The sequence below is a fragment of the Marmota monax genome, unplaced genomic scaffold, assembly GCF_021218885.2.
Source record: "Marmota monax isolate L192 unplaced genomic scaffold, Marmota_monax_Labrador192_F-V1.1 WCK01_AAM20220418_F8-fsc00047, whole genome shotgun sequence".
NCBI classification, from domain to species: Eukaryota; Metazoa; Chordata; class Mammalia; order Rodentia; family Sciuridae; genus Marmota; species Marmota monax.
In genome coordinates, this window is record NW_026692072.1 from 11,830,019 (window position 1) to 11,853,236 (window position 23,218).

Consider the following 23,218-nt stretch of genomic DNA (forward strand, 5'->3'; position numbering starts at 1 on the left):
CATGAGCTTTTGAGGAGACACAAAAGATCCAAACCATAATGGTGGGATCTCATACAGGAAGCCTTTGCTTCATAAATTGATACAAGTGGACAGAAAAGAATGATATAGCACATACTTATAATCCCCACAACTCAGGAGGCTGAGGCAGGAAGATCACAAGTTTGAGGCCAACCTCAGCAACTTAGCAAAGCCCTGACTCAAAATAAAAACTAAAAAAAGGTTGAGGATATAGCTCAATATATATATTTATGAACCAGGTTATATTTATGAACCAGGCATAGTGAAACACAACTGTAATCCCAGGTGTAGAATGTGTGTATGTGTGTGTGTGTGTGTGTATGTGAGAGAGAGAGAGAGAATATATATAAATTTTTAAAAAATAAATTTAAGGGACTGGGAATATAGCTCAGTTGATAGAGTGCTTGCCTTGCATGTACAAGGCCATGGGTTCAATCCCTAGCACCACAATTAATAAATAAACAAACAAACATAAGACCAAAAACTAGAAAACTTCTGGAGAAAACAATGGAGGAACGCTTCCTGACACTGGAATAGACAATGATTTCTCACATATAACATCAAAAGCATAAGCAACAAATGGGATATCAAACTTTAAAACTTCAGTGTAGCAAAGGAAATAATCAATAGACTAAAAAGGCACCCTATGGAATGGGTGAATATACTTGCTAACCAAATATCAAATGAGGGTTTAATATCCAAAATACATTAAAAACTCAATAACAAAAAAAAAACACAACCATTTTAAGACCTAGAAGACACTCTTCCAACAATATTACACAAAAAACCAATGTTCTTATTAAGAAAAGATACTCAATATACTAACCATCAGGGAATTTAAATTTGAAAAACTATTAGCTGGGTGTGATGGTGCACATCTGTAATCCCAGCAGCTTGGAAGGCTAAGAAAGGAGGATCACAAGTTCAAAGTAGGCCTCAGCAACCTAGCAAGACTCTGTCTCAAAAATAAATAAATTAATTAATTAAATAAAAAAGGGCTGGGGATGTGGCTCTGTGGTTAAGTGCCCCTAGGTTCCATTTCTGGTACCAAAAAAATAAAAACACAACTATTACCAGGTGTGATGGTACATGCCTGTAATCCCAACTACTCAGGGAGGATAATAAATTCTAGGCCTGCCTGGAAAACATAGTCAGACCTTGTTTCGAAATAAAAAACAAGACAATTTGGGGATATAGTTCAGTGTTAGAGTGCCCTTGGGTTCAATTCTCAATGTGGGGGAAAAAATTACCTAATATAGTCAAACTCACAGATACACAAGTAGAATGGTGGTTGCCCGGGGCTTATTAAGTTGTTCAATGGATGTAGAGTTTCAACCATGTGGGCAATATGAAAAACTTCTCAAGATTTATTGCACAACAATATGAAGACAGTTAACAATATTGTTAACCATCGTGAATATTTGAAAAATTATTGAGGGCAAATCTATGTTACAGATACCAAAAAGTGGGGGGTGTTACATCTGTACCTAGAACAAAGAAAGAAAATTATAAAAGCCATCTCACCAAGGTGAAGTGATCTAAGAGGGCAGCAGGAAGAAATAAGCCAAAGAAGCTGATAACCACATAAACATATGTAGGAGAGGGAAAAAGTAGGAGAAACAAAAAATTCACACGTATACCCTCTAATACAGCAAAGGAAAGGGGCACAAAGTCAACAAGCTGCAATTCTCTATGACAGGTCACACTATCTGCCTCTGATTTCTTTATTATTACAATTTTCTACTTCTGCTCATAACTAAATTTTTAATTTCCTAGCAGGTGACACCCAAGTCAAGCACCCCTTTCGCTGTAATACACCCCTTTCTCCAATGTGCTCTGTTTACAGGGACAAGAAGGTTTTTAAGTGCTCCATTTCCATATTCCAAAAGACAGTTGTTCTCGTGCTAGGTAACCTGACATAACAGAGATCTACTCTCTAAAGTGAGCCTCATGCAACAAATTAGCTGAGAACACCATTTTTCCCCCTTTGGAAACAGAAGAGGAGTTTGTTAATTGTTGCTATTTTTAAAAAATCAGGCTCTTTCTCAGGTGAAGGGGCTGTCAGCATGTCAGCCTAAGCCAGGAGAGGAATTTCTATGAGTAAACTAAACAGGATAGGTGGGATGGAGAGGAGGGCCCTGAAATATCCAGTGCCTCCAGGGTGAAGCTCAATGGAAGGTCACTTGGGAAATATTCTATATCTAACCATCAATGTATTTCACTTGAGCTAAAGCAATGGTCACATACAGAAAAATCAGTTTTCAGTTGGAAATATGTCAGCCCTAGTATAAAGTAAGGCATCAAGGAGGTCCATGCCTAGACTCCAGAGACAACAACTATTCAACTCCTGCTGTCATGTGGAAATACAAATCAGTGTTGCCTGATTTTTGTGATTTTTTTTTTCAATCAAGCCCAAAAAGCTGAATTTATGTTGGAAACTTTTAAATTTTTTAAACATTATGAGAGCCAAACATACAATGAAGATATTTTGCAATCTCTGGGTAATTACCAGGCCTACTCACTAAAGCAGAATTTGCTCACACAAACATGTTGTCAAGAGTACTCTCAAGAAGGAGCAAGCTGGGTGTGCTGGCACACATCTGTATTCCCAGCAACTTTGGAGGCTGAGACAGGGAGATCACAAGTTTGAGACTAGCCTCAGCAATTTTGAGAAGTCCTAAGCAACTTTACTGAGAACCTGTCTCAAAATAAAAAGGGCTGGGGATGTGGCTCAGTGGTAAAGTGCCTCAGGGTGCAATCCCCAATAACAGAAAGAAAGAAGGGGAGGGGAAAAGGATGGGGGGGAGGGAGGGAAGGAAGGAAGGAAGGAAGGAAGGAAGGAAGGAAGGAAGGGAGGGAAAAGAAATAAGATGTACTGGAAGGAAGGAAGGAAGGAAGGAAGGAAGGAAGGAAGGGAGGGAGGGAGGGAGGGAGGGAGGGAGGGAGGGAGGGAAAAGAAAAGAAATAAGATGTACTGGACCTTCCCCACAACCCTACAAATATATAAGAAACTCAGGAGGCAGAGGGGAAGCTACTGCTTAGCTCTATTGGGCTGGTACTGATTACAATAAGCAAAATATATTATGCAAATGGAACCCCCACACCTGGGGTTATTGTCTGAAAAAACCTTCAATGCCCCCTTTAGAGCACTACTCTGATAGACACAGGAAAGAAAGGGACCCAAAGTGAGAAAGATGAGTACATGGGAAATTGCTCTCAATATATTTGCAGCAAACATATAGATTTCACTACAGTCCCTGTGGTGCTCCAACCCACTGAGCTGACAGAAGTGATTACATTTTTCAGGTTTCAGTTTGTATACAAAGCACACCCCTCCAGAGAGGGATAATTTAGTTCAGCCTAACAGGTGTTAATTTGACCTGCACTGGGAAAAGGGCTGCCTGAGGACCTGGGGGGTCATACCGTCCCAGCCAAGGTAGCTGCCTCACTTATACGCAATTCTCAAGATACACTTAAAGTGAGGATGAAGAACCTTGCTTCAAGGCAGACAGTACAGGAAACAAATTCTTTAAGCACTTATGCCTGCATCTTGTCCAAATTACAAAGAAAGAGAACAAGAAAAAGTAGAGGAGCCCCCTACTGACCTCTTCTGGACCTACACTGTCATGAAGTCTTTTATTACTCTAGGACCTGACTCTTCCAAATCACTTTCATATAAAACAGGGATCGACAAACTGAAACTCGTACGTCAATTCAGGCCCACTGTCTTTTTGTACAGCACACAAGAATGGTTTTGATACTTTTAAATGATTGAAAAACATCAAAGATTTTTATGACTTGTGGAAATTATAAAAATCAAATTCGTTTCCATACCCAAAGTTTTACTGGAACATAGCCACTCTCGTTTACATATTAGTCTATGGCTACTTTGGAGCAGTTGCAACAGAAACCATACTGCCTGCAAAGCCTGCAAATATTTAATTGCAAATATTTATCCTTGTATATCCATAAAGCACCTATTTTTAAAAACTATAATAGAAGGAAGACCAGAAGAGTAGAGGAAGGAGAATAAGGGGAGGAAGGAGAAAGAAGTACTAGGGACTGAAGTGAAGCAAATTATATTCCATGCATGTGATTATGTCAAAATGAATTCCAATATCATGTTTGACTATAAAGCCCTAATAAAAACATTTTTAAAAGAATAAGAAAAAATTAAGTTTAAAACAATGTATCTTGTCCTGTAAATTTACAGAAAACGTGTTCCAATCCCTAATATAGAAAGTACAGCAAACACCAGACTCAGAATTCAAAAAGGCTCAAACAAGTGAATGGGGGCTGAAGATGTAGCTCAGTGGTAGACACCTGCTTAACATTAGTAAGGCCTTGGCTCTGACACCCAGCAGGCATGTGTGTTCACACACACACCCACAAACACACACAAAGAAGTGAGCAGCAAAGGTGAGAAAGATTAACAGCAATCGTACCTCTCCTCCACTCTATCCTCATCTCCATGTTGCCAAAGAGAGAAATGGGTTGCCTAACCACCCAGGATGACAAATATACAAGTGTTACTGCCTTATGATGAGCAATGAGCCAACTGGATTCTTCCAGTCATTTAACAAAACACGTAAGACCAAGTGGTTCAAAGCCTATGTATAAGTGAATGTCAGAGATGGGGGGGGACTATGTTTTACTTATACAAGCATGTTGGAGAAGAAAAGTACAGTAACACCTCCAAGTGGCAGATATTTGGAATTAATAAAAAAGTCTTTCTCAGCCTTGAAGAGGGGGTTCCTGAAAACCAAATGATGAGACGACGTTACTACTGAGAAACTTAAGACATATTTATGGGGCAAAAAACCAAACAAACAGGATTAGAAGTCCCAATCTCTGAAATTATGACATCTATGAAATAATGTCACAAAACAGGATATAGGAAATATTTTGTGCACTTATTTAAAGATAATAATAAATACTCTTTCATTTACTGTTAACACTCATCTCTTTGGCCCTAACAACTCCACTTCTAGAAATTAATCCTCTAGAAACACCAAATATAAAAAGTTACTATGGCACTGTGAGACAAAAAAAAAATCCAGATTCTACCAGCGAGGGACTGCTTAAATTAATTATGATGCATTCAATTGTTGGAATACTGTGCCATTATAAAAAAGAATATTAAACATGAAAAAATGACCATGATATACAAATCAAGGAAAGAAATTTTTTTATTTGCATAGAAAAAATTCTGGAGTAAACACAAATTGTTAACAGTGGTTATCTCTAAGCAGTGGCTGTGCAGAGGACATTTAGTTACTAATATCACACATTTCTGAAATGTTTAAATTTTTATAAATAAATTTGCATTAGTTTTGTAAGAAGCAAAACCTAGGATTTTAATTTCTATTTTTAATCCCTGTTCAGTATAAATTTTTCAGGTTCTCCCTTCCTCACGGTTTTACTAACACATTTCCTGACTTGAGGGTTGTAGGGGAGTGGAGGGGTATTGTTGTAGGTAATACGCCTAATAAAGGGAATGATTGATTCATTCATTGATTCTGCAGCTCTTTATCCACATATTTAAGGTTCTTCTTATTCTGACACATAGTGACTCTTGCCACTTAGTTTTCACCATAGTTAAAACACAAAATTAATCTAAAAGTATGTGAGGTAGGTATAACTTTAATTTACCCCATTTAGCAGAGCCTCCTCAGTCTATTCTTAACCAGCAGCCACAGTGATCTTTTTAAATCACAGAAGATCTTTAATATAAAATATCATGCCAATCTGATGGCATCTCAGATCACTCAGAAGAACAGGCAAAACCCCTTAAATGGCATAAAAGACCCTACCTAATCAATTCATTCCTTCTTGTGCTCAAGCTACACAACTGACTGTGGCAAGCACCTCTAGGATGTTGCATTCGCTCTTCTCTGTGTGGAATGCTCTTGCCCTCGATATGGGCAGGGTTTGCTCACATAATTCCATGAGGTCTCTGCTTCAATGTCACTTATCAAACCTCATCTAATCATCTTATTTCAAACTGCAAACTTTTACCCCAGCGCACCCTACTATTTTTAATACATTTTTCTTTTTCTAAATATAATTTGTTATCACCTACTATTCTAGATATTTCATGTATTTACTTATTGTCATTCTCCCACTAGAATAAGAGATTAAGGCTAATATTTAAATGGTTCCTAGTACACAGCAGGTGCTTAATAAATATCTGTTAACTGAGTAAATGAATACATTAATCAGACTATTCATTTTCCAAGCCCAAGTCTTGGGGTTACATTAAAAGCCAAGCTCACATTTGGGGCAGCCCTATACATACTCCACAGCTCTTTCCTCAGAGGCCTTAGCTTACCTTTCCCCCGCTTCCATTACCTCTTATAAACCAAGTTGTTTAATTCCACCATAAGCTTTGTCCCCTTTTTGACTTCCCAATACCTGGTTCTCTCTTTTCCCAGAAAGAACATGATTTGCTCATATCACAAATAAAATTCTCTTGATTGGGATTCTTCCCTATTGTCCCTAAATACCAAACTTCTGAGTAAGAACTCAAAACGTTATATAAGAGTTCACTGTATCCTGAATACAAAGACAATAATTCCACCAGGCTTTTTAGGGACAACTATTCATATTCTACATAATTAGAGCTGGGCATGGAAGCACATGCCTCTAACTCAAGCTATCTGGGAGGCTGAGGCAGAAGGATCAAAAGTTCAAAACCAGCCTCAGCAACTTAGAACTTTTCTTTAAAAAACAAACTAACAAACAAACAAAAAACCTTATTTAAAAATAAACCAGGGCTATGGATATAGCTCAGTTGGTAGAGTACTTGCCTCACATGCACACAGGCCCTAGGTTCAATCCCCAGTACCAAAAAAAAAAAGACATCTGTTCATATAGAAGAGGATTCTGTCCTGCCAGGCAACTGCACTGCACATGCCTATAATTCCAGTGGCTCAGGAGCCTGAGGAAGGAGGATCACACATTGCTTCAGCAACTTTGCAAGGCCCTAAGCAACTCAGTGAGACCCTGTTTTTAAATAAGATACCAAATACACTCACCCACCCACCCACACCCCCACACAAAAGGGCTAGGGATGTGGCTCAGTGGTTAAGCACTCCTGGGTTCAATACCAGATACTAAAAAACAAAACAAACATTCATTCTAATGATAATCAGACCTCTCTCTCAAAAGGGGATGAAGCATACACTTTCTTAAGTACTGATCAGCCTAATTCTAAGCAAATTCAGTGAAAAGCCTTTCACAGAAACATAAATAAATAAATAAATCATCGATGGGAAACAGAACCTTCACATTTACTTTCAATTATTCACATTTAATTTGGACTATATCAAAATTAAGTGCCAGGACTGCTAGCGCACACCTATAATCCCAGTGACTTGAGAGGTTGAGAAGGGAGGATCACAAATTTGAGGCTAGCCTGGGCAACACAGTGAGATCTTGACTGAAAATTAAAAATAAAAGTGGGTGGATAAGCAGTTTAATGGTAGATCATCTACCTAGCATGTGTGAGGCCCTGGGATAATCCCTTGCACTGAAGGAAAAAAAAAATCAAGAATACCTTCATCAAAACTGCTGGCATATCTTTAAGAAGAAAAAAATGTCAATAGCTTTGACCAACAGAGATAATAAAATTACTGAGATGCCAAGCACATGACCCACCAGATTTTATTTCATCACCAGAAAGAGTTAGCTATTGCTGCAAGCAGTGCCACACAACTGCAATCCCAAAAGACTTGGGAGACTGAGGCAAGAAGATCTCAAGTTTGAGGCCAGCCTGGGTAAATTCTGAGACCCTGTCTCAAAACAAAAAAGGGTGAGGGTGTAACAGTGGTAAAGAGAGACACATTTGGGCTAGGTGTGTAGTTCAATGGTAGAGAGCTTTACCTAGCATGAATTCCCAAGAGCGATCCCGAGCATTGAAAGAGTGTGAAACTGGACTAAATAAGCTCTAGGTTGCCTCCAGTTTTAAGATGCCATTTCAATACTTTTCTGTTTCTTAGTAGCCTTTAAAATCCAAGGTACTCCTACTGCAAGAAGCCAAATTATCCTGATCTCTTCTTTCATAAGTCTGTGTCCTCACACCAAAAAGGAAGTTTCTGGTACTGAAACAAAGGGCCTGACACCCAACATGTAAAGTGGAGTCAAACTACAGAAAGTGTGCCCTCTATTGCCCATAGGCAAAAGGAGACAAACTGTGTAGCGATTTTTACCATGCAGCAACAAAGGGTTATACTGAAAATACACACTGTGTACTTATTAATACTGTTGGTATTTGAATGCACTATTAACTATCCCTGCAGAGCCAAGAATCATAACACACCCCCTTAGCATATCTTCCACTACAAGTCCAAAGAACAAGACCCTTTCCCTTCACATACAATCACCTTTACGGAACTCTGCTCACTTAATAACAAGAGCACCTACAAAAAAACTGCTTTGTTATAGCCGGGTGCAGTGGTGCACACCTGTAATACCAGTGGCTCCAGAGGCTGAGACAGGAGGATCATGGGTTCAAAGCCAGCCTCAGCAATGGCAAGGCGCTGAGCAACTCAGTGAGACCCTATCTCTAAATAAAAAACAAAATAGGATAGGACTGGGGATGTGGCTCAGTGGTCAAGTGTCCCTAACTTCAATCCCTGGTACAAAAAAAAAAAAAAGGCCTATTATAAGATCCAACCTCCTACACAAACAGTAAGGATACCTCTTCTTTTCTGCCATCCTAGCCCAGCAGCAGAAGCAGCAGCAACAGTGGTGACCCAACAGTGACACCTGCTGGAGAAATATAAGCAAGGGCTGACCCATCTGCCCTTTAGAAAGCGAAAGATGCTGATTAGCACCTGTTTAGACTAGTGATTTACACCAGAATATAGCCATCCAATATATGAGGAAGCAATGGCCCTTATTTAACATGTATGCACTTAGAATATTTTACAACAGACCTCATTTTTGAGCCAGTCATCTCATGGTATACTATAACCTAGCTCATTTAAAAGTGACTCCATAAATAATGGAACTACTGTATTAATTCACTATTTTCCAATGAGAAATATGCATTATTATTAAAAAGAAAAACAAATATAAAATTTTTATAACAGGATAACAAGGGGACTTTTCTACAACATACAATTTTATTTATTTATTTATTTTTTAAAAAGAGAGAGAGAGAGAGAATTTTAATATTTATTTTTTAGTTATCGGCGGGCACAACATCTTTGTTTGTATGTGGTGCTGAGGATCGAACCTGGGCCGCATACATGCCAGGCGAGCGCGCTACTGCTTGAGCCACATCCCCAGCCCATACAACATACAATTTTAAATGTTTAAATTTTATTTAAACCTCAACATAAACTATTTTCATCACCAGAAAAAAATATATGTTAACAAAACTTCTGATAAATCCTTAATAGCTTCTAGGTTTTAAATGACCTACTTTATGATGATCAATATTTTAGGCGTAGAAAGTAGCCACTAGTCACAGGTGGCTATTTATATTTAAATTAATAAAATTTTTAAAAATGTAGTTCCGGGCTGGGGATGTGGCTCAAGCGGTAGCGCGCTCGCCTGGCACGCGTGCAGCCAGGGTTCAATCCTCAGCACCACATACAAACAAAGATGTTGTGTCTGCTGAAAAAAAACTAAAAGTACATGGTAGTTCATTTAGTACACTTTTCTCTTTATTTTTATGTTTGAAGAGTTCCATAATAAAAAGTTACAAGGAAGGAAAAACAAAAGGGTCACTTAACAATGAGGTTATCATCTGGGGCTGGGGTTGTAGCATAGTGGTAGAGTGCTTACCTTCATGCATGAGGCGCTGGGTTCAATCCTCAGCACCACATAAAAATAAATAAATAAAATAAAGATATTGTGTCCATAAAAAGAAAAAAAATGAGGTTATCATAGTAAGGAATGTTAGGTGGCAGTTTGGTCAAAGTCCTGTCATGTAGACCAGAGTTCAAATCCTCAGAGACCTACTATATAAGTTTTTACGAGAAATTCTGACTCTGCTAAGAGTCTTGCTTTTCTATAGCAAAATAGGAAACATAACACCTGCCTTGAACAGAGTTATAGAAATTAGAAATAATGACTTCACCTCATTAATCTCCCCAAAATTACTTCAAAGAAAGATCAGTTCCTGCCAAGTGCAGTAGTACATGCCTGTAATCCCAGTGGCTCTAGAGGCTGAGACAGGAGGATCGCAAGTTCAAAGCTAGCCTCAGCATCTTAGCAAGACTGTCTATAAAAATTGCCGAGGATGTGGCTCAGTGGTTAAGCACCCCTGGGCTTAATCCCCAGTACAAAAGAAAAGAAAAAGAAAGATCAGTTCCTAACACATAGTAGGCACTCAGTAATTGGTATCTGAAATTATCATCATGCAGTAGAGTTTATTTTAACTACTTGAGGATTGCTCACAAGAATACCACAAGAAGAAGGACTATCAGAACAGAATGAACAAAAACTGACCAGAAGCCCAATGCTACCATGGAGGCAAGAACTGCTAGAACAATAACAAGACAGTTCTTTTATGGCTGCCTTTACTAAACTTCAAAAGTCTACTACATGTCAGCGCTATGCTGGATCCTTCTCATCGTTCTTGACAAAGAGAACAGAATCCTAAACTTTTGATAAGGGCCATTATGCAAGACAAAATATTCCAAAACCAGGAACTGAGCTGTTTGTTCATCCAGGACTGGTCTTACTCATTTGGACACAGTGACAATTCTCCATTAGTTTGGCCTACCCTTCATATCCAGCCAAGCTTCCCTCGGTCCCCTTAGTAACTGCTTACATACACCATACACTTGAGTCCTTTAGTATTGCTGAGCCCCTAATACAAAGGTCTTTGTCTAAATCCTACCATTTTTCAAGATGCATTTTGTTAATTCTTGCTTGATGTCACCGCACCACTTTCTCTAAAATGATTACCTTTTTTATTATTGTTGTTTGTTTAGGCTACATTTAATCTCAGTACCACACAAGGAAGCACTTGGTCACCTATACTTTTTCTTTTTTTGGTGGAACTGTGGATTGAACACAGGACCACATAGATTGACCTACATCCACAGTCTTTTTAAATTGTGAAACAGAGTCTCACTAAATTTACCTGGTCTGCACTGGAATTTGTGATCCTCTTGCCTCAGCCTCCTGAGTGGTGAGAATTATGGGCCTGTGCTACCACACCTGGCTGATCATCTAAATTTTTGATAAATTTCATATAAATAAGTCTTGCATTATAATAACACTGTATACTCCAGTGGGCACAGTACCTCTAAGTGTCTAACACAGTGCTGGAAAAATCATAACCATTCAACTAATGCTTATTGTCTGTCTAAAGTAACCTCCCAAAATAACAAGTACATTATGTGCATAATCCATATTCCTCCCCTTGTTAGAAGCTTATGGCAGAGAAATTTCAGTTGCTTCAGCAGAGGTATAATGCAGAATAATATGCTGTTTGGATCCAACAGGCATATTCTGGGAGCTAGTGATTATGCTAGATTTGACCTTTATAAAATTACAGAAAGAAGTCCCTAATAAATCAAGATAGATGCGTACGTAGCCATTCATGGAACACGTAGTGGGCGATCAACTACACCCACTCTTGTTTCTTTCATCAAAGAGTTGGCCAGGATGCCAATCCATGTATAGAGAAGCCTTCCTTCCATGAATTCCTTTTTCCCACGCCAGGGTGAATGTCCATCTGAAAGGTCCAGTCAAAGAATCCTGGGGCTTTGGATGTAGCTAAGTGGTAGAGTGTGTGCTGAGCATAGAGGAGGCCCTAAATTCAATCCCCAGCACCAAGAAAAGGAGGGTGTCACACACCTATCATCTCAGTTTTCCAGGATGCTGATGTGGGAGGATCACTTGAGTCCAGAATTCAAGACCAGCCTGAACAACACAGGGAAACCCCATCTTAAAATAAATAAATAAAAATTCTCAGAAACAAACAAAAATACCACAACAAAAAATTTTAGTTGAGCAACTTGGGTGCTATCTAAAGACATACATCTGGCCAGGTACGGTGGCACCTGCCTGTAATCCCAGCAACTGAGAAGGCCAAGGCAAGAAGATCACAAATTCAAAGCCAGACTCAGCAATTTAGCAAGACCCTGTCTCAAAATAAAACATAAAAAAGGACCAGGGATATAGTTCAGTGGTAAAGCATCCTTGGGTTCAAACCCCAGTACCAAACACACACACACACACACACACACACACACCCCTGGAAAATGTTTTTGAATTTTACTTACTTTACATAAATATCTGTGTGTGTGTGTGTGAGTGTGTGTGTGTCTTTGCCCTTTGTCAAGCTGCAGTATTCCAAAAGGTAATGAGAACAACATACAGAGCCAGTACAATATACTAATCTAAACCAAGAGGAGTTCTTTTTTGCCACTTATTCCCAGACACTCTAAGACATTTTCTTACCTCATAGTAACTACTCATACATATACAATCCTTAAGAAGGTCAAAAAGCAGGGCAGAGGTCAATAGTTCTATCTCCTCATGCCTCTCTAACCTATCTACACTCTTTTCAAGGCCAAAACCAGGGCCTTGGATTTAGCCAGAAATAGATCTAGTACTGCCAACTGACTCATCCTAGACCCAATCATATCTCTGCCACCAGAGAAAAATTTCCTAAGATGATGCAATGAGGAGATCAGAACCAGATGCGTGGGTCCAAGACACTTCAGCTAGAGCCACACCATCTATAGGACTGAAGGAAAAGATATGAGGAGAAAAGGCAGGGATGCAGAGGAAAGCAACGGCTTACCTCCTGAGGGAATCTTCCTCTGAGCTTTCCTCAGGCATGTCCTGATGTAAGGCTTCCTGTGATACAGTTCCAGATCTGCTGGACTGGGTGTAAATTCTTTCCCAGTGGCCTGTCTCCTGGTTAAAGGCCACCCCCACAGTCCTCTCCTCCTGTGGACTAGCGGAGTTGCTCAACTCCAGCCTGCTGGAGCTGGGCGTCTGGCCTTCAGTCCGCTCAAGAGGTGGTAACTGGTTGCCACTTGATGGCATGCCCTCAAAGGAGGTGGGGACCTGCCAAGAGGAGCTAGCCTCACTAGATGAGTAGTTAGGTGTGGTTCTTTCCCAACGCAAGGTATCATTGTTGAAGGTCAGGAGATTATGGCAAGCTCGGCAGCGATTCAGGTGGCCACGGGACAGGTTAGAGTTGTTCTCACTGCTGTGTGGAGTGGGCTGGTGGGAAGGGCCTGGCCTCTCAGATTCAATGTTATTGTTGAGCATTTCCTGGGCCTGTTGGGCCTGAGGAGCTTCCCCACTGAGGCTCTGGTCCAGCTCCTGCAGCCGGTCATATTCCAAAAAGAAGCGTCTCAGGTCACACTGAAGCTCGTGGCGAATGCTGCCTGAGTTGTTTTGGCTGGAGCCATTCCCTCCATCTGACTCAGTTGCCAACCCTGACACTGGAAAACCCCTCCCTTCTGTGGCTGAAGTATACACAGACGCCTGAGAGCCACCTTCCTGCTGTCTCAACACAGACAGCAAACTCACTGAGGAGGCACTGGTTCTGGGTGGGGGCATGGATTCCGCCTCAGAGCGTGAGTTCAGACTGAGTACTGTCCGGGTCCACTCAGATCCTGTCAGCCCAGGGGCTATTTCTCGGTGATACCTAGAAGGGTGGCTAGACAGAGGGCCTCCCAAAGAGCGACGGGTGGGACCCAGACTGAGGTTGCGGAGCGTGTTGCCAGCAGTGCTGCTCTGGACCGTACTGAAGGCAGACGGCCGGTTCAGGAGGCCCTGGTCCTGTTGCGTTGACGAGGCCTGCTCCGGGGGATGGAAGGGCTCGGTCTGTACAAAAGAAAAGGAAGGGGTAGTAGCTCTGGCAGAAGCAGGGGGGACACTGTCCTGGTGTGGCAAGTGGGAAGGAACTCGAGTGCCAGAGCAGCGGCTGCAAAGGCACAAGATCCCAGGGTGCTGGCAGCACTCAACTGTGTTGGGGTAACTGACCCGCTGTCGGAGCCTGATGTAAGCGGAAGTCCTGGGGCGCTCCGTGGAGGGCTGAGGGGGAGGCGGTGGGGGTGAGGGGGTAGCAGAATCTTGCACTGTGCTTTGCTCTCCCACCTGGATGCCAGAGGAGCGGGAGGACAGCATGTGCAGGAAATTATGGAGGAGAGGCGTCCGACGAACTGGCTGTGATTGCAGGAGAGCACGTTGACGGTAGTGGGATAATTCTGTTCCATCTATAGGAATTTCTGGTTCATCATCACCCTGCAACATGAACCAGTGTGGGGCAAGGGTAGAGAAAGGCAGTTAGGTAGAAATTCCAAGTAAATCAAGAAAAACAACCACTAATCTCCAAAGAGAACCACCTTCTTAGATGAGCAACAACTTTCTACTCTTGAAGTACTAAGTACTAATAGACTTCAGATTCAGAATCATCATTATGTTCAATTACTCACTTGCAATTAGCAACATATTTGAATGAGTACAGATAGCAAACCAATTCTCTTATGAAAGGCATCTCCATGACATAAAAGTAGTGAGGGGAAACTCAATGTAAAGCAGCCAGAGACACACGAGTGATAAGCTATTCAACACTCCATATTGACGACAAGTGTTACTTTTAATGAGGCAATCACTTGGAGGGGATGTTAAGAATTGACTCTACTGTGTTCGTTTCAGCAGCACATATACTAAAATCAGAACAATACAGAAATTAGCATGGCCCCTGCGCAAGGATGACATGCAAATTCGTGAAGCGTTCCATATTTTTTGGAATACCATTTGACCCAGCTATCCCCTCTCCTTGGTCTATACCCAAAGGACTTAAAAACAGTGTACTACAGGAACACAGCCACATAAATGTTTATAGCAGCACAATTCACAATAGCTAAACTGTGGATCCAATCTAGATGCCCTTCAGAAGATAATGGATAAAAAAAAAACGTGGCATATATACACAATGGAATATTACTCAGCAATAAAAGAGAATAAAATCACGGCATTTGGAGGTAAATGGATGGCGTTGGAGAAGATAATGCTAAGTGAAGTTAGCCAATCCCAAAAAAAACAAATGCCAAATGTTTTCTCTGATATAAGGAGTCTGATTCATAGTGGGGTAGGGAGAGGGAGCAGGAGGGTAGGAGGGGAAAGGAGGGGTCAGGGAGTTAGAAATGATGGTGGAATGTGATGAACATCATTATCCAAAGTACATGTATAAAGACATGAATTGGTGTGAATATACTTTATATACAACCAGAGATATGAAAAAATGTGCTCTATAAGTGTAATATGAATCGTAATGCATTCGACTGATACATATATAAAATATATATATATATATAAAATATTTTATTTATTTTATATATATGTATATATATATAAAATAAATAAAAATAAAAGAATTGACTCTACTGTCGAGATTATGGCTGTAACTCTAACTATATAATCCGAAATAAAGTTCTGACTAGAAAAAAAGATCCAGATTCTGAGAACTGAAATCCAATCCAATCAGAATTAAAGTTCTCATTTAGAAAGTAACTCAGAGTTCAGATGGAATTGAAACTGCTGGACTCTTACCTGCTGATTAGAGGGGTTAACAATTGCTGTGAGTAAATAGTGTCCAAGTGGATCAAATCTCACCAGACTGGAATTACAGAAGAAAGAAATAAAGACATACATAGAGAGATTATGTTAACTGAGAAGAGAAACTATCTTCTAATTCACAACAATTGTGGGATTACCTAGGTATACACTTCATGCTTTCAAAATATTAAGAGACTTAAACAATAAGGCTAAATATTTCGTGCCAAAGTAAAGGAATGCATATTACAAAAATAACAATTTCACTTCTGAAAAACACCTGGTTTGCATCTGAGAAGGCAGCATTATTAAGTACACATCTGTTCATATCTAAGAGCCACTTCATAGTAAATCACAGAATGCTCCTGTTTTCTACCGAAGGTTCAGTTCTTCTTCCCTTATATAGCAGCTACACTGGCAAGAAGTATGTGCTCTTGTGGCAATGAACAATACCAGTATCAAGCAACATAGTTGAAACCAGAAAATCAGAACATATCCAACTCAATAGCAAAAGGATCAAAAGAAAACAATATATCAAAATAAGTAGGATTTTCTGTTTTATTTCTATGTCTTTTCTTTCTTTTTTTTTTTTTTTTTCTCCTTTTTCTTTTTGCAGTGCTGGGAATTGAATACAGGGCCTTATGCATGCTAGGCAAGCACTCTGCTACTGAGCTACATCTTTGGCCTACCATGTGTAGGTTTTGTTTTTGTTTTTTTAGTTGTAGATGGACACAATACCTTTATTTTTATTTATTTATTTTTATGTGGTGCTGAGGATAGAACCCTGTGCCTCACACATGCCAGGCGAGTGCTCTACCACTAATCCACAATCTCAGTCTCCCATGAGTGTTTTGATCCTGAAGGCTCAATAAATAACACTTAGCAAATTGAAATCTCTATTGTCCAGTTCCAAAGACAACAAAGGGTGAGAAATCACCCACCAAGCTATCTAAAAGACCACCCAAATCTCTTTCAGGTTCCCCTGAGGAGAACAATATCAAATATAGCTTTGAATCTAAAAATAGTTTCTAATGACCCTGGGTCTACAAAGACCAGAAAATGAAGCTAATAAAATTATGATGGCTAGAATGAAAAAAAATGAACTGTTTCCTAGCTGATTAACCAGCTGTTTAAAAGCAGGAACAACGCTGGCACGGTGGTGCACATCTGTAATCCCAGCTATTTTGGTGGCTGAGGTAAGAGGATAACAAATTTGGGGCCAGTTTCAGCAACTGAATGAGATCCTGTTTCAAAATAAACATTTTAAAAAGGACTGGAGATATAGCTCAGAGATACAGCATTCATAAGCCCCAGTCAGGTTCAATCCCCAGTACCACTAAAAAAATAAATAATAAAAATAGTAGAAGGAGCTGTGGGGATAATAACCTGCCTTGAATAGAGATAACAATTGCCCTAAGCAGGGATAATAACCTGTCTCCCAAAGTGTAAATGTTCTCTGCCCTGTCAATCCTGTGCCAGACATTGCCAGTGGGGCGGAGCACTCACCGGACCCGTTCCATCTCACTAGCTGTTTTCACCACAGCAAAGGGCTCCCGTCGGCTCCAATCCCAGAAGTGGATCTCGTTGGCAGTAGCGATCAGCAGGAGCTGAGCCGTAGGGTGAAAAGCCAGGGAGGCAATGGCATTGTTGCTATCTGTGAACCAGCTTTCACTACCACCCTGCAAATGAACCAAGCCCAAATATTTTCAGATTATAAACTGCTAATAGACTGGGAAGTTAATTTCAAGATCAGTCCATGTGGGGCTGGGGTGTAGCTCAGTTGTACAACACTTGCCCAGCATGTGCAAGGCAATGGGATCAACCCCCAGCACTGCCAAAAGAAAAACAAAAACAAATGAGCAACCCATTTAAGATAAAATGATTACTTAATAGGACAGACTTTAAATATGTCCTTCATACAATAATGTTCAAGATCAGTGATCTGACAGTGACACTAATGTATCAAATAATACTGTCAGGTCAGTTCTTCAAGTTGTTTGCAATCTATAAGCAACAAGAGTTCCCCCCAGTTCCTGTTTCTGAAGCCCGAAAAAACTCTAGTGAGGTGCGTGACATGGTACAGAACAACCAACCCACTGGCCAGTCAACAGGACAAGGAACATCCTGCTTTGACAATCATGATCTGAGTACAGTACAATCCTGCTCTTAGCTCTAAGGCATTAGAAATCCAGCATGAACACATCTAAAAACCTTCTCTTCTATCTCACAATATGCAGGTAGAAGGATAGTCTAATAGTTTTTCATCTCAGAATGGAAAACTATGAATTAGATTGCCTATCCATTAAGTGGGAAATGATTACACACACTCAGATGAAGTCCTTGAGACCATGGCTAGCTCTTCCAGACTTAAGAACCCAATGGCAAATAAGAATACCAAAGAAAAGGGCAGCCTAAGAAAATACTTACATGTAAATCCCAAATCCTAACCTCCCCATCTAGGCAGCCAGAAGCAATAAGGCCTGAGATGGTAGGATGAAAAGTAACACACCATGGAGTGCGGCGGTGTCCAATCAGAGAATGAACACACTTGCCAGTCTTCACCTCCGTAATATAGATATTATGGTTCACGTGGGTGGAGGCCAAGAGAGTCCTAGGGAATCAAAGAGTAGGAATGAAATTAAGAAGCATGTGGGAGGATAATAAACTTTTTCAGTTTTGGGCAACAGAGAAAATTGACACTATTCCCATCCCAGCATGAAAGAAACTAAGACTTGTGCATTAGGCAGCATATTTATGTACAACAGAAACGCTCTAATCTTTAAAAGCTTTGGTTTTTCCACACTGTTCCCAAGTGACACTTATTATCTCATAAAATATTTTTTGGCAGCTGATAAGGCCATCATGCCACCGGTGTCCAATATCACCCAGGCAAAGGATTTGTTACTGAGAAACTTTCCAAGTTTTAATGTTCACAATTTCCTTTAATATTCCCATTATTTTTCTGGTTAGCACTGCTCATCTACTTTCTTTTCTTTTATGTTAAGCTGGCAAAGTTCCACTTACACAGTGTTTCAGAAAACCTCTAAGGATTAACTCGGAAGATCAAGCTAGCCCAAACATACAAAAAGTGATGCTATCACAAATCTTAAGGTGAAATTACAGATAAGGACTAGGTACCTGTCCGGGCTGAAGGCCAGTAAAAAAGTAGAGCGTGGACTATCAGGAAGTTCTACTCTCTAGGAGACAAAAAAAAAAAAAAATTAAAATATTTATAAACTATGGCTTAACCTATCTCAAAAGCACATGGACCATTCTATATTAGAATTCATTATAAGTATAGGTTAAAAAAAAAGCTGGAGACAATAATCAAGTTACAAACTGAGAGAGATAAGTCTAAATTACCATCAGAAAAAATGTCTAAACAACAACAATATTTCTAGTCTTTACATTCTTTCAAAATTTGTAAACTATCTCCCCAAATCATATATTCCCATTGTTCCATACAAGATAAATTATATTTCAATTCTCTATCATTAACCCATTCTAAAGTCCCATTCTACTGTCATCCCTACAAATCTATGTCAAAAATAACTGTTTGCCTACCTTGCCCTCCCATTTCATCCACCGGGTTTTATCTTCCACCAACTCCTGCAGAAGCCGCTGAGCTCCCATGGCCCGAGTGCCCCGTTCCCGGCCCCAGAGTATCCGGACAGCATTCTTCTCTGGGACAACCTTCATGGTGCTCAGTAGCCACTGTCACACCAGGTGCAAGAAACAAAGGAGCAAGTAATGGCTCCACACACTGAAGCAGCTAAAATGAGTCCATTCAGGTGCTTGTCAGTTGTCCTCATGGAAATCTAAGGAATGGAGAATAATATCAAAGTAACACCCATCCTGCAATTACGGAAGTTTCCCACTACAAATACAATCCTAGCTCAAAGGGAAAATATTCCTTTCCTATTTAATCATACCTTCCCCAAAAAGACACTTCTCCCCAGAATTTTTCTTTTATCCTGTCCTATTCTCCATATCATTACTTTATATCTAAAGAACAGGTCATTCTCTAAAATAGCTAATCCGTAATTTTTCTTTCATCATGCAGGGAAAAACTTTTGCTCCTAATAAAAAGGCCTAAAACCCAGCTTTTAAAAAGAAAAAAAATCACTGAGCATGGTAGTACATGCCCATAACCCCAGCAACTGAGGAGGCTGAGGTACAAGGATCACAAGTTCAATTCCAGCCTCAGCAACTTAGAAAAACCCTGACTCAAAATAAAAAATAAAAAGGGTTGGGGATATAGTTTAATGGTAAAGCATCCCTAGTCTCAAACTCCAGGACCAAAAAAGAAAAATAAAAGTAATAATTATGTATTATAAAATGTCAAACAATATTTGGTTCCTTACATTTCTCAACAGGCTGCAATCTAAAAAGTACACAACCAGATGCATACAAATACAAACAGAAAGCCGATGAAGTGGCACAAGTCTGTTATTTGGAAGGTTGAGGCAGGAAAGAAGGGCAAGTTCAAAGCGCCAGCAACTTATCACCTGTCTCAAAATTAAAAGAACTGGGGCCGACTGGTTGCGAACACCTATAATCCCAGCGGTTCAGGAGGTGGAAGGCACCATGATCATGAATTCAAAGCTAGCCTCAGCCAAAGCGGGGCTAACTAACTAACTCAGTGAGACCCTGTCTTGGCTTAGTGGTCCAACGCCCCCGAATTCAATCCCCAGCACCAAAATATAAATGAATGAATGAATAAATAAATAAATAAATAAATGGACTGGGGGTGAAGCTCAATGTTTAGGGGTCCCTGGCTCAATCCCCAGTACCTAATAATGATAGTGATGATGATAAAAGAAAGTAATGGGCTAAGGATGTGGCTCAAGCGGTAACACACTCGCCTGGCATGTGTGGGGCGCTGGGTTCAATCCTCAACACCACATAAAAATAAAAAATAAAAGATGTTGTGTTTACCGAAAACTAAAAAATAAATATTAAAAAAATTCTCTCTCTCTCTTTAAAAAAAAAAAAGTAAGTAGTAATTTCAGGCTGGGATTGTGGCTCAGTGGTACAGTGCTTACCTAGCATGCGTGAGACGCTGGGTTTGATACCCAGCACCCCATACATACATACATACACAAATAAATAAATAAATAAATAGTGATTATAGTAATAGTAGTAGTCATATTCCACAGTAAGAAGACTCCAAAGTTCCTAGCCCTCTACAGCACACAGCTCCCTAGAAAGTGCCAAGGGAACAAACTTTAGACTCTATCCTCAGGATATCCCCCCATCATTCTTTGTTTTGTGCTAGGGATTAAACCCAGGCCCTCTCCTATGCTAAGCACGCACACTACCACTGAGCCACACCTCTAGGCCCTTCATCAATCATTACTAAATAATATAAATATGCACATAATAAAAAAATCAAAGAGCTGCAGGCTAACCTCCTATATAGGTTAAGAATAAATTATCAAAGGAAATAATCTTGGTGACCCTGACAACTCACAAATTAGGACAAAAATTCTACATGTAAACCTGACCCAAGCTGCCCTTTGATCAAACTGCTACATAAGTGAATAATTACTAACCAGACAGGTGCCACCTTAATGGTCCCCTGAGTCTGTAACTTTTTTTTTTTTTTTACCTAATATAGAGACATTCAGAAGACACACTTTGAAGATTCTTTATTCTAATAGTGCAATATAAAAGTACTTTCAAGAAACACATCTAAGCCATTTATAATTTTACAGTGAATGGTGAAAACAGTAGCAGTCCAATTAAAAAAAAAAAAAAAAAAAAAAAAACCTGACCTTCTGACCTCCTGAAACTCAAAAGGAAGAAGAAAATATAGGTCATGAGCATTCATGATTCAGAAACTGTGATGTAACCTTAAGTTCCTAAAGGAATCAGAAGGAAGAGGAAAGAGCAGCTATAAATATCAATATCGAGACAACTAAAAAACTAAAGTTCAGGATTATCAAAGAGCATGTCTTACCAATTTCCAGGGACCTAAACACACCAAAAGTTCAAAGGAGAGAAATTCTGCCTAATTAGAACTGAGAGGGACTAAAACAATTGCATTTTTTTTTTTAATGAAGACAGCTATTTGCTTTTGCTTTTAAAAAGGACAAGGAACTTCTCTGATATGCTCTTAATAGTTACCTGAGAAGAGATTTTACTGCATTCCCTATAAAACAAAAGGAGCTAAATCAAACTGAAGTCAGAAAGGCCTGTGGCTCAGGAAGAAATGCCAGTCAAGGGTGTTTTTCATTTCTCTTTTTTGAAAGGAAGAAAGAAGTTTCCCAATCTGTCCCTTAAAGTAAAAGTAGACTTAGACAAAGGGTGCCAAGAATAGTCTGTGATGCCACTAGAGTTCCCAAATCAATTTTCAATCACAAGGCATTATGCACATAGAAGCAAAAGGATGACTGGAATATCTACAAAAGATAAATGCCAAGTTTCTGCCCCATTTCCAAACACACACCACCACCCAATAACATGAACGGACCCTGACAAATTTTTTTCTGCTTAATTATAAGACATACTTATTATTTATTCACGAGTCATAAAAATCACCTAGAGTATGCTACAACACAGTGGAAACTAAGTTTATTCAGGTTCCCCTTGCAATTTGATCATTTGCTGGCTTATTACTCCACCCTCTAGCTATATGACTTTGGATAAGTTACTTAACCTATTTTTTTCCTCCTTCCTTTTTTTTTTTTTTAGTTGTAAATGGACACAATATCTCTTTATGTATTCATTTTTATGTGGTTCTGAGGATTGAACCCAGTGCCTCACAGGTATGAGGGAAGCACTCTACCACTGAGCTACAGCCCCAGCCCCTACTTAACCTCTTTGATACTTAGTTTCCTCCTCTCTAAAACCAGAATTGCAATATCTATTTCACAGACTTGTGGTAAGGCTCCAAAAAGATCAGAGATATAAAAGTGTTAACATCATTACTGCTACTGTTGTCATTATAACTGAATCCTCTTCAGGGTTCATTAAGGATTCCCTCACCAAATAGTAGCAACTAAAACCAGAGTCCAGAATGACACAAGTTCCCCCAAAGTAGCAGATTTTGTTTTTCCTCTGGTACTAAGGATTGAACCCAAGGGCCACTCATCTGCATTCTCATTCCTTTTAATTTTGAGACAGGATCTCACTAAATTGCCAAAGATGGCCTCAAATTTGAGGTCCTTCTGCCTCAGTCTCCTGAGTCACAGGGATTATAGGTGTGTACCACTGAGCCAGAGAAGTAGCAGATTTTTTGGGGGGTGGAGGGCGGGTGTTACTGGGTATTGAGCTCAAGGGTACTCAGGACCACTGAGCCACATCCCCAGCCCTATATTGAATTTTATTTAGAGACAGGGTCTCACTGAGTTGCTTAGGCCCTTCCTAAATTGCTAAGACTGAATTTGAACTCCCGATTCTCCTGCCTCAGCCTCCCGAGCTGCTGGGATTACAGGCATAAACCACCAGCAGAAGTAGCAGATTTTTAAGAAACATTACAAACAAAGTAAAAAGTATGGGGTGGAGTGGGGGGAATAAAATACCTTTGTCTGGCAACAGTAATTAAATGTGATTTGGGATACCGCTACGTAGGTAAACTAAAAACCAGAACCAAGGCTGAGGTATAGCTCAATAGTAGAGTATATGCTTAGCACACAGAGAAACTCTAGATTAG

General features: G+C 39.8%; 1 protein-coding gene and 1 non-coding gene across 10 annotated transcripts in view; one reads left to right on the forward strand and one right to left on the reverse strand.

Moving 5' to 3' along the window:
- Positions 1-23,218, reverse strand: part of Ambra1 (autophagy and beclin 1 regulator 1) — a 189,391-nt gene that overhangs the window by 134,292 nt on the left and 31,881 nt on the right. For 5 of the 9 annotated variants that reach the window (XM_046457122.2, XM_046457099.2, XM_046457118.2 and 2 more), the window contains 6 exons: positions 19,126-19,379; positions 18,700-18,758; positions 17,989-18,172; positions 17,068-17,240; positions 15,559-15,625; positions 12,791-14,247 (listed from right to left, as the gene is read on the reverse strand). In XM_046457122.2, coding sequence (XP_046313078.1) covers positions 12,791-14,247; positions 15,559-15,625; positions 17,068-17,240; positions 17,989-18,172; positions 18,700-18,758; positions 19,126-19,260 — 2,075 coding nt within the window. In that variant the 5' untranslated portion in view covers positions 19,261-19,379. The remainder of the gene's footprint in view (positions 1-12,790; positions 14,248-15,558; positions 15,626-17,067; positions 17,241-17,988; positions 18,173-18,699; positions 18,759-19,125; positions 19,380-23,218) is intronic. The other 4 variants (XM_046457135.2, XM_046457131.2, XM_046457126.2 and 1 more) reach the window with 2 other exon arrangements.
- On the forward strand, positions 14,649-14,752 carry LOC124102042 (U6 spliceosomal RNA). The gene has a single exon (XR_006854785.1). It is a non-coding gene; the product is annotated as a U6 spliceosomal RNA (small nuclear RNA).